The 13,299-nt window shown below is 41.5% G+C and overlaps 1 protein-coding gene across 1 annotated transcript in view; it reads left to right on the forward strand.

Annotated features, from left to right (window-relative positions):
* The window catches only part of STAB2 (stabilin 2), a 174,069-nt gene that overhangs the window by 933 nt on the left and 159,837 nt on the right, over positions 1–13,299 (forward strand). The window contains exons 2-3 of the mRNA XM_052640296.1: positions 3,229–3,362; positions 5,906–6,021. Coding sequence (XP_052496256.1) covers positions 3,229–3,362; positions 5,906–6,021 — 250 coding nt within the window. The remainder of the gene's footprint in view (positions 1–3,228; positions 3,363–5,905; positions 6,022–13,299) is intronic.

Below are 13,299 nucleotides of genomic sequence, written 5' to 3' on the forward strand. Positions count from 1 at the left end.
TTTTCCATGATGGTTTATCACAGGATATTGAGTACATCCTGTGCCATGCAATAAGACATTGTAGTTTATCCATTCTCTGTATAGTAGCTTACATCTGCTGATCCCTAACTCCCAATACACCCCTCCCATATCCCCCCCACCCCCTTAGCAACTACAATTCTGTTCTCTATGTCTGTGAGTCTGTTTTGTGACAGGCAATTTTTTTTTTATTTTATTGAAGTATAACTGGTTTACCACGATGTGTTAATTTCTTCGGTACAGCAAAATGACTCAGCTATACATATCTATTTTTTTCATATTTTTTCATTATGGTTTGTCATGGGATATTGTATAGTTCACTGTGTTATACAGTAGGACCTTGTTGCATACCATCCCACAGATAATAGTTTGCCCCTGCTAATCCCAAAATCCCCATTGTTCCTCCTCGTGCCAGGCAAACTTTATCAATACCAATTTTACTCCAGTTGACTATACTCTGATAATGCTTTTCACTAAAATGTTGGAATATGGCATATGGGTTAAGTGCTCCAGCTCTGAGGTTAGGTAGGGGCAAGACTGAACTGGGGCTTTCTTGTTAAATCAAGATTGAACTAACAGCTATTTGAGGACAAGTGACTGGGCTTCTGTAGTGGTTCAGATGGTAAAGAATCTGCTTGCAATGCAGGAGACCTGGGTTCAATGCCTGGGTCAGGAAGATCCCTTGGAGAAGGGCATGGCAACCAACTCCAGTTTTCTTGCCTGGAGAATTTCATAGACAGAGGAACCTGGTGGACTACAGTCCATGAGGTCGCAAAGAGATACGACTGAGTGACTAACGCTTTCACTCCTTTTTCACTCTCTGTGCTCCATGGCTTACTAGCTGTTGAACCCTGAGTGTGTCACTTAGTCCCTCTAAGCTTCAGTTTCTCCCTTGACATTGCTCCACAAACAATAGTAGCTGAGTTTACCCTTCAGACGGGACCATATGAGAGAAATAATGAGCCTTTCCACTTGAATCATTTGACAGTCAAGGGATTTCTTGAAAAGACAGTACTAACTCTGGCTTGCTAAGATAGAAAAGACAAAGTAATGTCACCCCATATACTTATCTAAATGGTAAACCCTAATGTAAAGAAAATCCTGTTTAAAGAATGTAGATGTGCCCTAACCATTAAAGGGAAAGAATTCAAGCAATATCTAAGAGTGGCTTTTATTAGTCGACAAAGAACATTCCAGTGCTATTTTGGTTCATAATGATCACCAAATGAAACCTGCCAGTAAAAACAGATGTTTGTTTTCTATATGCCACTACGGTGTGTAGGGAAGAGCAATGGCTGATGAAGGAGTCAAAATCACTGACAGTGTGACCTTGGCTGAGTCACTGAACCTCCCCCACCTCAGTTTTCTCTCCGCTAAAGTGAGGATAATGATACCTCCTTTACTTATCTCTACAGTGGTTGAGATCAAATAAGATGATGCCTTTGGAAGCTTGCATGATCATAAATTTCCCTGTAAATGTAAGCTTTCTTCTTATGCAGCCCTCACATATTTCAGTGAATTTAGAAGTAGCTAGGATGTTCCCACCACCACTAACCTAGTGCCAGACCCAAGGGATGACAAAGAAATAGGAGAAAGTGGTCCTTTCCTGCAAGGGTCTTTCTAATGGAGAGACCACAAAACATTCTTCACTGACCAGCCATAGGGAGAGGAGGAGTTGAGAGAAGAAAGATGAGTGTGGTTTTGTGGATATGGTGACACAGGGTATTAAAGGAGACAAGGTTTGGGTCACCAAGGGAAGAGGAAAGAACACTCTGATCAGTACAGGCAAGAGGCCAAACACAGAGGTCAGAACAGAGAAGCAGCAGGACTTCCCTGGTGTCCATGGTTAAGACTGCGTTTGTGTGCAGGTGTGCCTGCTCAGTCATGTCTGACTCTTTGCGACCCCATGGACTGTAGCCTGCCAGGCTCCTCTGTCCGTGGGATTTTCCAGGCAAGATCACTGGAATGGGGTGCCGTTTCCTACTCCAGGGGATCTTCCTGATCTAGGGATTGGACCCATGTCTCCTGTATTGTCAGGTGTATTCTTTGCCACTGAACTGGGCTACCTGGGAAGCCTCCAATGCAGGAGGCATGGGTTCAGACCCTGATCAGAGAACTGACATCATTGAATGCTGTATGATGTGGCAAAAAAGAAAAAGCATCACAGGAACTGACATTTATGGCCTGTGACATTCCAGATACTGGCCAGGTGATTTGCACGTGTTATACCACTCAGAGGTCTCAATAACCTGTACAGTGGTTATCAATATCCCCCCTTTACAGATGATGGCAAAGAATAAGGAGTTCATTTGAGACTGTGTATTTAGCAAGATACAGAGCTTGATTCCAATCTTAGGTCTTTTGAGTCCCAAGTTCAATCTTTTTTCATTGTACAAAACTGCTGCTTATGTTTGATGGGGAGATGAAGGAAACTTGAGTAAAAGGGGGAGATCCATGGAAGATCAGTACCAGAATCATGGATGAGGGACCCTGAAGACAAGGCCAAAGTGTGTCTGCATCGTTCACTTTAGCAGTGAATTCTTTGCCACCTGCTGTTGCCAAATGACTATTTATGGTGTGTCTTGGTGATTTCCCGCAAGTCATTCATTCAATAAACAAATCATTACTAAACTCTACTGTGTGCTAGACACTGGTCCAAGTGTTCAGAGTACAGCAGAGGACAAGATAGATAAAGATTACCACCCTCGTGGAGCCCACATCCTAGCTGGATTGTAACAAGAGATTGTAAACATCTTTGGAGCAGGAACTGGATGCTTAATTTAGCACCTATACCACATTATCCCTATGGAATCAATGCTGAAAGAATATTCTTCAGACCTGTTGATCCATGAACAATTGACCTTGAAGAACCCGCTTTCAATTTCCCATTTGAAAAGTGTACCCTGTGGTATACTTTCAGTTTCCCATTTGAATATATGTCAATAGTGACATTGCCCTGTTTTGCCAGACTCCAGACTTGAGATCCATGATGGCAAAGGCATGGTACCAGCAGCAGCTTCCCATGGCAGACACTGATCCCTGTTGATCCCAACACTCCTTTCAGATCTGATGGAAAGACTGGCCAGTCATCACCTATCAACCTCTTTGTCGTCCCTATCATTTCGTTTACATGAAGCTAATGGAGGAGATTGGCCAATCCAGGCTCTGCTAGTGGGATTTAATTTTTTTTTCTTTTTTGTGTTTTCACAGGGAAAAAGATGTGATAAGAAGTCTCTCATTACAATTAGAACTGAGTGCCAGTCCTGCTTAGTCAGCTTTGGAGTAAAGTGCCCAGATGGTTATACCAAGATTACCAATGGCACTGTGGGAATCCGAGATTGCAGGTACTCATCATGGGATAATGTGCTGGAGTCTTGGAAATTAAGGGATTGTGATCCAAATGGAAACTTCCCGACTTAAAACTACAAAGCATTTCCATGATTTTTTCTTGTTCTAAGGTTATACTGAGCCCAGACTTCAGCAACTCACAACTATGACCATGAGTCTAAAAATTATATTACGATTCACATTTTCATACAAAATTGATTACATTGCATTGCACAGAAATATTCTCCTCTCATCTTGCCCTTCTTTATTTTGAACATCTGGGGTTTGTTTCCTCTGGAAAGAGTTCTAGTGAGAGCCTGTTAAAAAGCCTTGGGTCTTCCTTTGAAACTAATACAACATTGTAAAGCAACTATACTCCAATTAAAATTAATTTTTAAAGGCTTTGGTTCCAATAGTCATCTTACTAACCAGCTCTGCATCCTGATACTATAGAACCCAGAGAAGGGAGACAGATTTGTTTCATTTTAGGTGAGTGTTGCATTCTTGAAGACCTCTTTTTGACCTCAAAACTCTCATAATTCAAATTTAATCCTTACAAAGATGACAAGCATTTCTGCCCACCAGCTCATGAATGCATCCAGGCAGCTCAAATGCAAACACAGATTTAATTTACTCAGTCTCCTAATTTAAAAATTAAACTATTCAACGAGTTTGCTTTTAATTCAGGGGTGAGGGACTGGAAAAATTTTGTATAAAATGAAACAATTAACTCTGTTTTATTATACTATTTTAAATTCACGTTTGCTTAATGCAGCTGTGCATCATTACATGCTAAGTCACTTTAGTCATGTCTGACTCTTTGTGAGCCCATGGACTATAGCCCCCCAGGCTCCTCTGTCCATGCGATTCTCCAGGCAAGAATACTGGAGAGGGTTGTCATGCCCTCCTTCGGGGATCTTCCCAAACCCAGCAATCAAACCCAAATCTCTTAAGTCTTTTGCATTGGCAGGCGGGCTCGTTGTCGCTAGTGCCACCTGGGAAGCCCTAATGCAGTTAACTGTACTATATTCTAAAACCCCAAGTCATCATTTTTAATAGAGGTTTCCCAGCATTAACTGGCCTGGTATTAGCAAGGATGTGCAGCAGTTGACCACTCAGTTACTAAAGTAGGCACAATTTGCACTCTGAGAAAGTACATCAGAAAGATTTGGGGCTCAAGGTTAAAATTATAGGTGGACTTAGAACACTCTTTATACTGTACTCTTCATGACCAAAGTGGGCACTTGGTTATGTGCCCCCCCCACTTCTTCCCCTTCCCACAAACACAAAGAATATGATTATTGCACACATGCTATCTATTTTAGATAGATAGCATAGATTTTAGATAGATTTTATCTATCTGTTTTAGAACTGGGAACATTTATGCTGAAACAAATCCAAGGCTGGTTTTTTAATATAAAATTTTAATTGAAATATAGCTGATCTACAGTGTTAATTTCATGTAGACAGCAAAGTGATTCAGTTATATACATGTATTCTTTTTCTTTATAGTTTATGACAAGATACCGAATATAGTTCCCTGTGCTATACAGTAGGTCCTTGTTGTTTATCTCTTTTATATATAATAGTGCATATCTGTTAATCCCTCCTAATTTACCACCCCCCCCCCACTTTCCCCTTTGGTAACCATAAGTTTGTTTTCTATGCCATGCCTGGTTCTTGAGGGGACATTTCATTTTCCTTTGTGCTCTCCATTTCCCCTTCTTTGTGAAGAAATGTCCATGCCAGTATGTTCAGCCTTTCAAAGAAATAATCAACACTATCTCCAACTCAAGTGCCCACAAAGCCAGTAGCTCTGCAGTTAATCAGCAATGTTCCAGGGACTGGTTTAGGGATACAGCCTTGAACTCAGCATCACACTATTCTTAATGGCCCAATGAAAAGAAATGACAGTCATGGAAGAATGCTCTAGATACACTGCAGTCATGTCCTGGAATAAGCCATCCATGCAAAGATCTCTGTAAATAGACAAGTGTTTAACCTCCGTAGAATATCTGTTCTTCAGCTGGTACAAAAACTGTTCCAAGGAACTCATGATTCTCTCTCAAGGAAACCATGGCAAATATTGCTCCCTACCTTAGAACACCTCTCACAGAAATTTTCCATCTATAGCATCTGCAAAAAATTTACAAGTCCTAAATGATCAGTTTATTTTGAAGCCACAGATACTGTGTATCATGTAACGCTTGAACTTTCCCTTCTTTCACTGGCTGCTAGGATGGTCAGAGACAAGTCTGAAGTCTACATCTAACATATGCCTAGAACCTAATATCATTTCTTTTATCAGTTAACTCTATTTCTGACATTTTAGATATTTCACCCTTATTTCATCCTTCCCTGATATTTTTCATCCAGCTCTTACATTAAAGATGAATCATGATTAAGCTTTCTTTCACCTAGGAAGCAAAATGTGTTCAATCTACATATTTTTAAATATAGGCAAGTGTAAAGACCTGAATTAAAACCTATGGCAATCTCGCTGCCCAGAGTTCACTGAGTTGCTGTAACCATGGGTGAACATCCACTTTTTCCCTTCAAGGTACACGTTTGAGGTCAGAGCATACTCCCTGTCTCTGCCCGGATGCCGCCATATCTGTAGGAGGGATTATCTCCAGCCTCAGTGCTGTCCAGGCCACTGGGGCCCAGACTGCATGGGTAAGTGGCCTGCATGTTTCTTTGATATTTGCTTCTCAATGTCTCACTGTACAGGAAATCAAGAGGAAGGAAAGAGAATGTTAGCATCTTTTTCTAGAAAGTTCCTTTTCCATCCATATGTGGAAAACCTTTTCAGCCCTGTCAGCTTTTATATTGATATCCGCTTTTCTCTCTTTGGGAATCTCTCTTTAAGACAATTCCTTTACAAAGAAAAGGGGGCAATTGAAAGGATATTCATTTTTATAAAAGACTTTACTAGCCATAGAAATGGAGAAGGAAATGGCAACCCACTCCAGTGTTCTTGCCTGGAGAATCCCAGGGACGGGGGAGCCTGGTGGGCTGCCGTCTATGGGGTTGCACAGAGTTGGACACGACTGAAGCGACTGAGCAGCAGCAGCAGCCATAGAAAGGGAGTAAGATTGGGAGGGGGGTTCATGTTTGGGAACACATGTAAGAATTAAAGATTTTAAAATTAGAAAAATAAAATAAAATAAAATTAAAAAAAAAAAAAAAAGAAAGGGAGTAAGATGCTGGACTAGTATGATCTCAACACAATTTTCTTTAAGAAGACATTTGATTACAGTATCTCAAAAACTGTAGGTATTGTTTAGCAACCAAAATAATAATTAACTTTTCTGAAAAATTGTCTTAGGGTGCAGTAGAAAGCTCTGTAATGACCAGGCTCCATTGTAAGAAGAACCACTGGCCAAACCTGAGCCAGTGGCATAGTTTGAACTCCTGTGGTCAAATATAACATTCCTCAGCTGAAACTGAACTTTTATCTTGATTAAAGATGTTGACCCTCAAGCAGTGACTAAGTCCCTGATAGTTCAGTTCAGTCGCTAAGTTGTGTCTGATTCTTTGTGACCCCATAAATTGCAGCACGCCAGGCCTCCCTGTCCATCACCAACTCCTGGAGTTCACTCAGACTCACGTCCATCGAGTCCATGATGCCATCCAGCCATCTCATCCTGGGTCGTCCCCTTCTCCTCCTGCCCCCAATCTCTCCCATCATCAGGGTCTTTTCCAATGAGTCAACTCTTCACATGAGGTGTCCAAAGTACTGGAGTTTCAGCTTTAGCATCATTCCTTCCAAAGAAATCCCAGGGTTGATCTCCTTCAGAATGGACTGGTTGGATCACCTTGCAGTCCAAGGGACTCTCAAGAGTCTTCTCCAACATGACAGTTCAAACGCATCAATTCTTCGGCGCTCAGCCTTCTTCACAGTCCAACTCTCACATCCATACATAACCACAGGAAAAACCATAGCCTTGACTAGATGGACCTTAGTCGGCAAAGTAATGTCTCTGCTTTTGAATATATTATCTAGGTTGGTCATAACTTTTCTTCCAAGGAGTAAGCATCTTTTGATTTCATGGCTGCAGTCACCATCTACAGTGATTTTGGAGCCCAAAAAAATAAAGTCTGACACTGTTTCTACTGTTTCCCCATCTATTTCCCATGAAGTGATGGGACCAGATGCCATGATCTTCGTTTTCTGAATGTTGAGCTTTAAGCCAACTTTTTCACTCTCCTCTTTCACTTTCATCAAGAGGCTTTTGAGTTCCTCTTCACTTTCTGCCATAAGGGTGGTATCATCTGCATATCTGAGGTTATTGATATTTCTCCCGGCAATCTTGATTCCAGCTTGTATTTCTTCCAGTCCAGCGTTTCTCATGATGTACTCTGCATAGAATTTAAATAAGCAGGGTGACAGTATACAGCCTTGATGTACTCCTTTTCCTATTTGGAACCAGTCTGTTGTTCCATGTCCAGTTTTAACTGTTGCTTCCTGGCCTGCATACAGATTTCTCAAGAGGCAGGTCAGGTGGTCTGGCATTCCCATCTCTTTCAGAATTTTCCACAGTTTATTGTGATCCACACAATCAAAGGCTTTGGCATAATCAATAAAGCAGAAATAGATGTTTTTCTGGAAGTCTCTTGCTTTTTCCATGATCCAGCAGATGTTGGCAATTTGATCTCTGGTTCCTCTGCCTTTTCTAAAACCAGCTTGAACATCAGGAAGTTCACAGTTCACGTATTGCTGAAGTCTGGCTTGGAGAATTTTGAGCATTACTTTACTAGCATGTGAGATGAGTGCAATTGTGCGGTACTTTGAGCATTCTTTGGCATTGCCTTTCTTTGGGATTGGAATGAAAACTGACCTTTTCCAGTCCTGTGGCCACTGTTGAGTTTTCCAATTTGCTGGCATATTGAGTGCAGCACTTTCACAGCATCATCTTTCAGGATTTGAAACCCCTTAACTGGAATTCCATCACCTCCACTAGCTTTGTTCATAGTGATGCTTTCTAAGGCCCACTTGACTTCACATTCCAAGATGTCTGGCTCTGGATTAGTGATCACATCATCATGATTATCTGGGTCATGAAGATCTTTTTTGTATAGTTCTTCCATGTATTCTTGCCACCTCTTCTTAATATCTTCTGCTTCTGTTAGGTCCATACCATTTCTGTCCTTTATCAAGCCCATCTTTGCATGAAATGTTCCCTTGGTATCTCTAATTTTCTTGAAGAGATCTCTAGTCTTTCCCATTCTGTTGTTTTCTTCTATTTCTTTGCATTGATCGCTGAAGAAGGCTTTCTTATCTCTCCTTGCTATTCTTTGGAACTCTGCATTCAGATGCATATATCTTTCCTTTTCTCCTTTGCTTTTTGCCTCTCTTCTTTTCACAGCTATTTGTAAGCCCTCCCCAGACAGCCATTTGCTTCTTTGCATTTCTTTTCCATGGGGATGGTTTTGATCCCTGTCTCCTGTACAATGTCACGAACCTCATTCCACAGTTCATCAGGCACTCTATCTATCAGATCTAGACCCTTAAATCTATTTCTCACTTCCACTGTATAATCATAAGGGATTTGATTTAGGTCATACCTAAATGGTCTAGTGGTTTTCCCTACTTTCTTCAATTTGAGTCTGAATTTGGCAAAAAGGAGTTCATGATCTGAGCCACAGTCAGCTCCTGGTCTTGTTTTTGTTGACTGTATAGAGCTTCTCCATCTTTGGCTGCAAAGAATATAATCAATCTGATTTCGGTGTTGACCATCTGGTGATGTCCATGTGTAGAGTCTTCTCTTGTGTTGTAGGAAGAGGGTGTTTGCTATGACCAGTGCATTTTCTTGGCAAAACTCTGTTAGTCTTTGCCCTGCTTCATTCCGCATTCCAAGGCCAAATTTGCCTGTTACTCCAGGTGTTTCTTGACTTCCTACTTTTGCATTCCAGTCCCGTATAATGAAAAGGACATCTTTTTTGGGTGTTAGTTCTAAAAGATCTTGTAGGTCTTCATAAAACCGGTCAACTTCAGTTTCTTCAGCATTACTGGTTGGGGCATAGACTTGGATAACTGTGATGTTGAATGGTTTGCCTTGGAGACGAACAGAGATCATTCTGTCATTTTTGAGACTGCATCCAAGTACTGCATTTTGGACTCTTTTGTTGACCATGATGGCTACTCCACTTCTTCTGAGGGATTCCTGCCTGCAGTAGTAGATGTAATGGTCATCTGAGTTAAATTCACCCATTCCAGTCCATTTTAGTTCGCTGATTCCTAGAATGTTGACTTTCACCCTTGCCATCTCTTGTTTGACCACTTCCAATTTGCCTTTTTTTCATGGACCTGACATTCCAGGTTCCTATGCAATATTGCTCTTTACAGCATCGGATCTTGCTTCTATCACCAGTCACATCCACAACTGGGTATTGTTTTTGCTTTGGCTCCATTCCTTCATTCTTTCTGGAGTTATTTCTCCACTGATCTCCAGTAGCATATTGGGCACCTAATGACCTGGGGAGTTCCTCTTTTGGTATCCTATCATTTTGCCTTTTCCTACTGTTCATGGGGTTCTCAAGGCAAGAATACTGAAGTGGCTTGCCATTCCCTTCTCCAGTGGACCACATTCTGTCAGGCCTCTCCACCATGACCCGCCCGTCTTGGGTTGCCCCGCGGGCATGGCTTGGTTCCATTGAGTTAGACAAGGCTGTGGCCCTAGTGTGATTAGATTGACTAGTTTTCTGTGAGTATGGTTTCAGTGTGTCTGCCCTCTGATGGCCTCTTGCAACACCTACCATCTTACTTGGGTTTCTCTTTCCTTGGCATGGGGTATCTCTTCACGGCTGCTCCAGCAAAGCACAGCTGCTGCTCCTTACCTTGGATGAGGGATATCTCCTTACCGCCGCCGTTCCTGACCTTCATCGTGGGATAGCTCCTCTAGGCCTTCCTGTGCCTGCGCAGCCACCTCTCCTCGGGTTGCTCCTCCTGGCTGCCGGCCCTGGCCTCGGGCGTGGATGGCTCCTCCCAGCTGCTGCCCCTGGCCTCGGGCTCTGGATGGCTCCTCAAGGTCACCGCCCCTGGCCCCGGGCGCGAGGTGGCTTCTCCTGGCTGCCCCTGATCTCGGACGTGGGGTGTCTCCTCCCGGCCACCACTGGCCTCGGACGTGGGGTAGCTCCTCTCGGCCGCCGCCCCTGACCTCGGACGCGGGGTGTCTCCTCCTGGCCACTGCCCCTGACCGCAGACATGCTAATTACATGAGATCCCTTTTGGAGAGGGAAGGATAGTAAAAATCAGGCATTTTTATTCATGAATTTACCATCACTTTCCATCTTCTAAGATGTAATGAAAACATCTTAAGGATCTACTTAAAGGGAGAGATTAGTTCTCTTTTGCTTTGTGTTTTCTCATTAAAATAACATGAGCAAACTGTACATAGCTTGTAGAATTTAGAAAGGTATAAAGAAAGAGGAAAAAATAGTGACTTGTATTCTATCACACATAGAAAACTATAAATACTTTGGCTTATTTCCTTGTTCCTTCCCCCCGCCCCCCGCCCCATATTGCTTGTAAATAGTTGAGCCCATATTATGTGCATAATATTGCCTGTTTTTTTTAAACTAGTGATTAAATGAAAAATAATTTCAATTTACTCAATACTGCTGACATTAGGTACTAGAGAAGTAGTTGGCCTATATAATCTGATTTAATTCTTAAGACACATCTTTAAGTTACACTTTCATATCCCCATCCTGCCTATGAGAAATACAATTTAAAGATTGTCTCTTGCCTCTCTCTTTGGAGTCAGTAGATGAAGCAACTTCAAGTTCAGGGCTGCCTGTCACCAAAGTCTGCTCACTTTCTACTCTGTCCCACTGCCTGGAGCAGAATTTGTCTTAAAAAAAAAAAAAGGACTTCCGAGTATATTTCTAATTTCTCTTTTTTTCTACAAGTATTTTTTATTTGTTCCCATGGTTTTATTAATTGTAATTGTTGTGTAATAATGTAAGTTACAGGTATACAATACAGTGTATACAGTTGTATAATAATATAAGTTACAGGTATACAATACAGTGATTCACAATTTTTAAAGTTTACACTCCACTTGTAAAATACTGTCTACATTCCCTGTGTTGTACAGCATATCCTTGTAGCTTATTTTGCACCAAATAGTTTGTACCTCTTCATCTCCTACTTTAATATTTGCCCCTCTCCCTTCCTTCTCTCCCACAGGTAACCACTACTTCATTCTCTATATCTGTGAGGTTGCTTATACTGACTAGTTTGTTACATTTTTAAACCCCCTATATAAGCATCATACAATATTTGTCTTTCTCTGACTTATTTCACTTAGCATAATACCCTCCAAGTTTATCCATGTTGTTCCAAATGGCAACATTTCATTCTTTTTTTATGACTGAGTCATATTCCATTATATATACCACGTCTTCTTTATCCATTCATCAGTTGATGGAATCTTGGGTTGCTTTAATATATTATCTTGGCAATTGTAAGTAATGCTGATATGAATATTGGAGTGCATATCTCTTTCAAATATATACACAGGAATGGAATTGTTGGATCATATGGTAGTTCCCTGGTGGCTTAGACAGTAAAGAATCTACCTTCAATGTGGGAGACCCGAGTTCGATCCCTGGGTCGGGAAGATCCCCCTGGAGAAGGAAATGGCAACCCACTCCAGTATTCTTGCCTGGAGAATCCCATGGACGGAGGAGCCTGGCAGGTTACAGTCCATGGGGTCACAAAGAGTCAGACACTACTAAGCTACTTCACTATGGTAGTTTTAATTTTAGTTTTTTGAGGAACCTCCAAAATGTTTTCCACGGTGGCTACGCCAATTTACATTCCCACCAACAGTGTACAAAGGTTGCCTTTTCTCCACATCCTTCCAACATTTGTTGGCTGTGTTCTTTTTGATGATAACCATAGTGGCAGGTGTGAGGTGACATGTCATTGCGGTTTTGATGTGCATTTTCCTGATAATTAGTGGTGTTGAGCATTCTAATTTTTTTTCTGTTTGGTAGGTCCCTTCAGCCCTCTCAGTCAATTTCTGGATCATGCTCCTTACCCTGGGAAGCTCAGGGTTTGGGGTTTAGGGTACCCTGGCCCTTCTCTGTTAACCATTCTGCTCTGTTTCACCTTAACATGTTGGCTCTTTGTGTTCTAGGAGTTGGTCACATCAGAATGAAGCAATTAACCCAGACATCCAGATGTCATGAACTTTCTTTTAAGCACCAAATGGGGTCATGGTCACATCCAGTTCACAGAATCATCCTGATAAAATTGAATTTTTTATTTGCTTTTCTATTTCTAATCCACAGAAACTAATGTGATCTTAAGTTAATTAGACACACAGTAGACAAGAAAAGGCTTTGTCTAAGAAGCAGTAGTGAAAGTGAACATATCCAGTCTAGTGAATAACAGACCACAGCCCAGAGAGCAAAAGAACCCAGGGCCCGCTACCAGAAGTTTGAGGTTTGAACCTATTCCCCTCATCGCTAATTTGGGCAAATGATTTGCTGCTTCTCCAGCAGTCTCCATAGCTATCAAATGAGGGTAGAATCCTACCTTACAAAACTCTAAGAGGGATTTTAAAACATCAATATAGGCAAAAGTACTTAGTAGAGTCTACGACACAAAGAAAGCTTTGTGTAAACATTTTATGAATGAATGAACGAGAGAATCAGAGTCAAACAGACCTCTGATCATGAAAGGCAACTAAAATGACTCCCTTTCTCTGAGCTCCTTTTAAACAGTGAGGTATTCATAAAACAGTCAACAGGATTCAAAATCTCTGGTGGGTTTCATGCATCACACTGCTATACCGAAATTGTGGCAATATTTGCACCTACAATAGAAGGAGTCACAGATTTCCTTGAATGTTCAGGCCTTTCCTTGTGATAGGTCTCAAGGCCAGAGAAGTAAAATGTGGAAACCAAGGTCAGGATATTTTTCTGCTGTTCTCTCATTGG

Source organism: Budorcas taxicolor, chromosome 5, assembly GCF_023091745.1.
Source record: "Budorcas taxicolor isolate Tak-1 chromosome 5, Takin1.1, whole genome shotgun sequence".
Classification (NCBI taxonomy): domain Eukaryota; kingdom Metazoa; phylum Chordata; class Mammalia; order Artiodactyla; family Bovidae; genus Budorcas; species Budorcas taxicolor.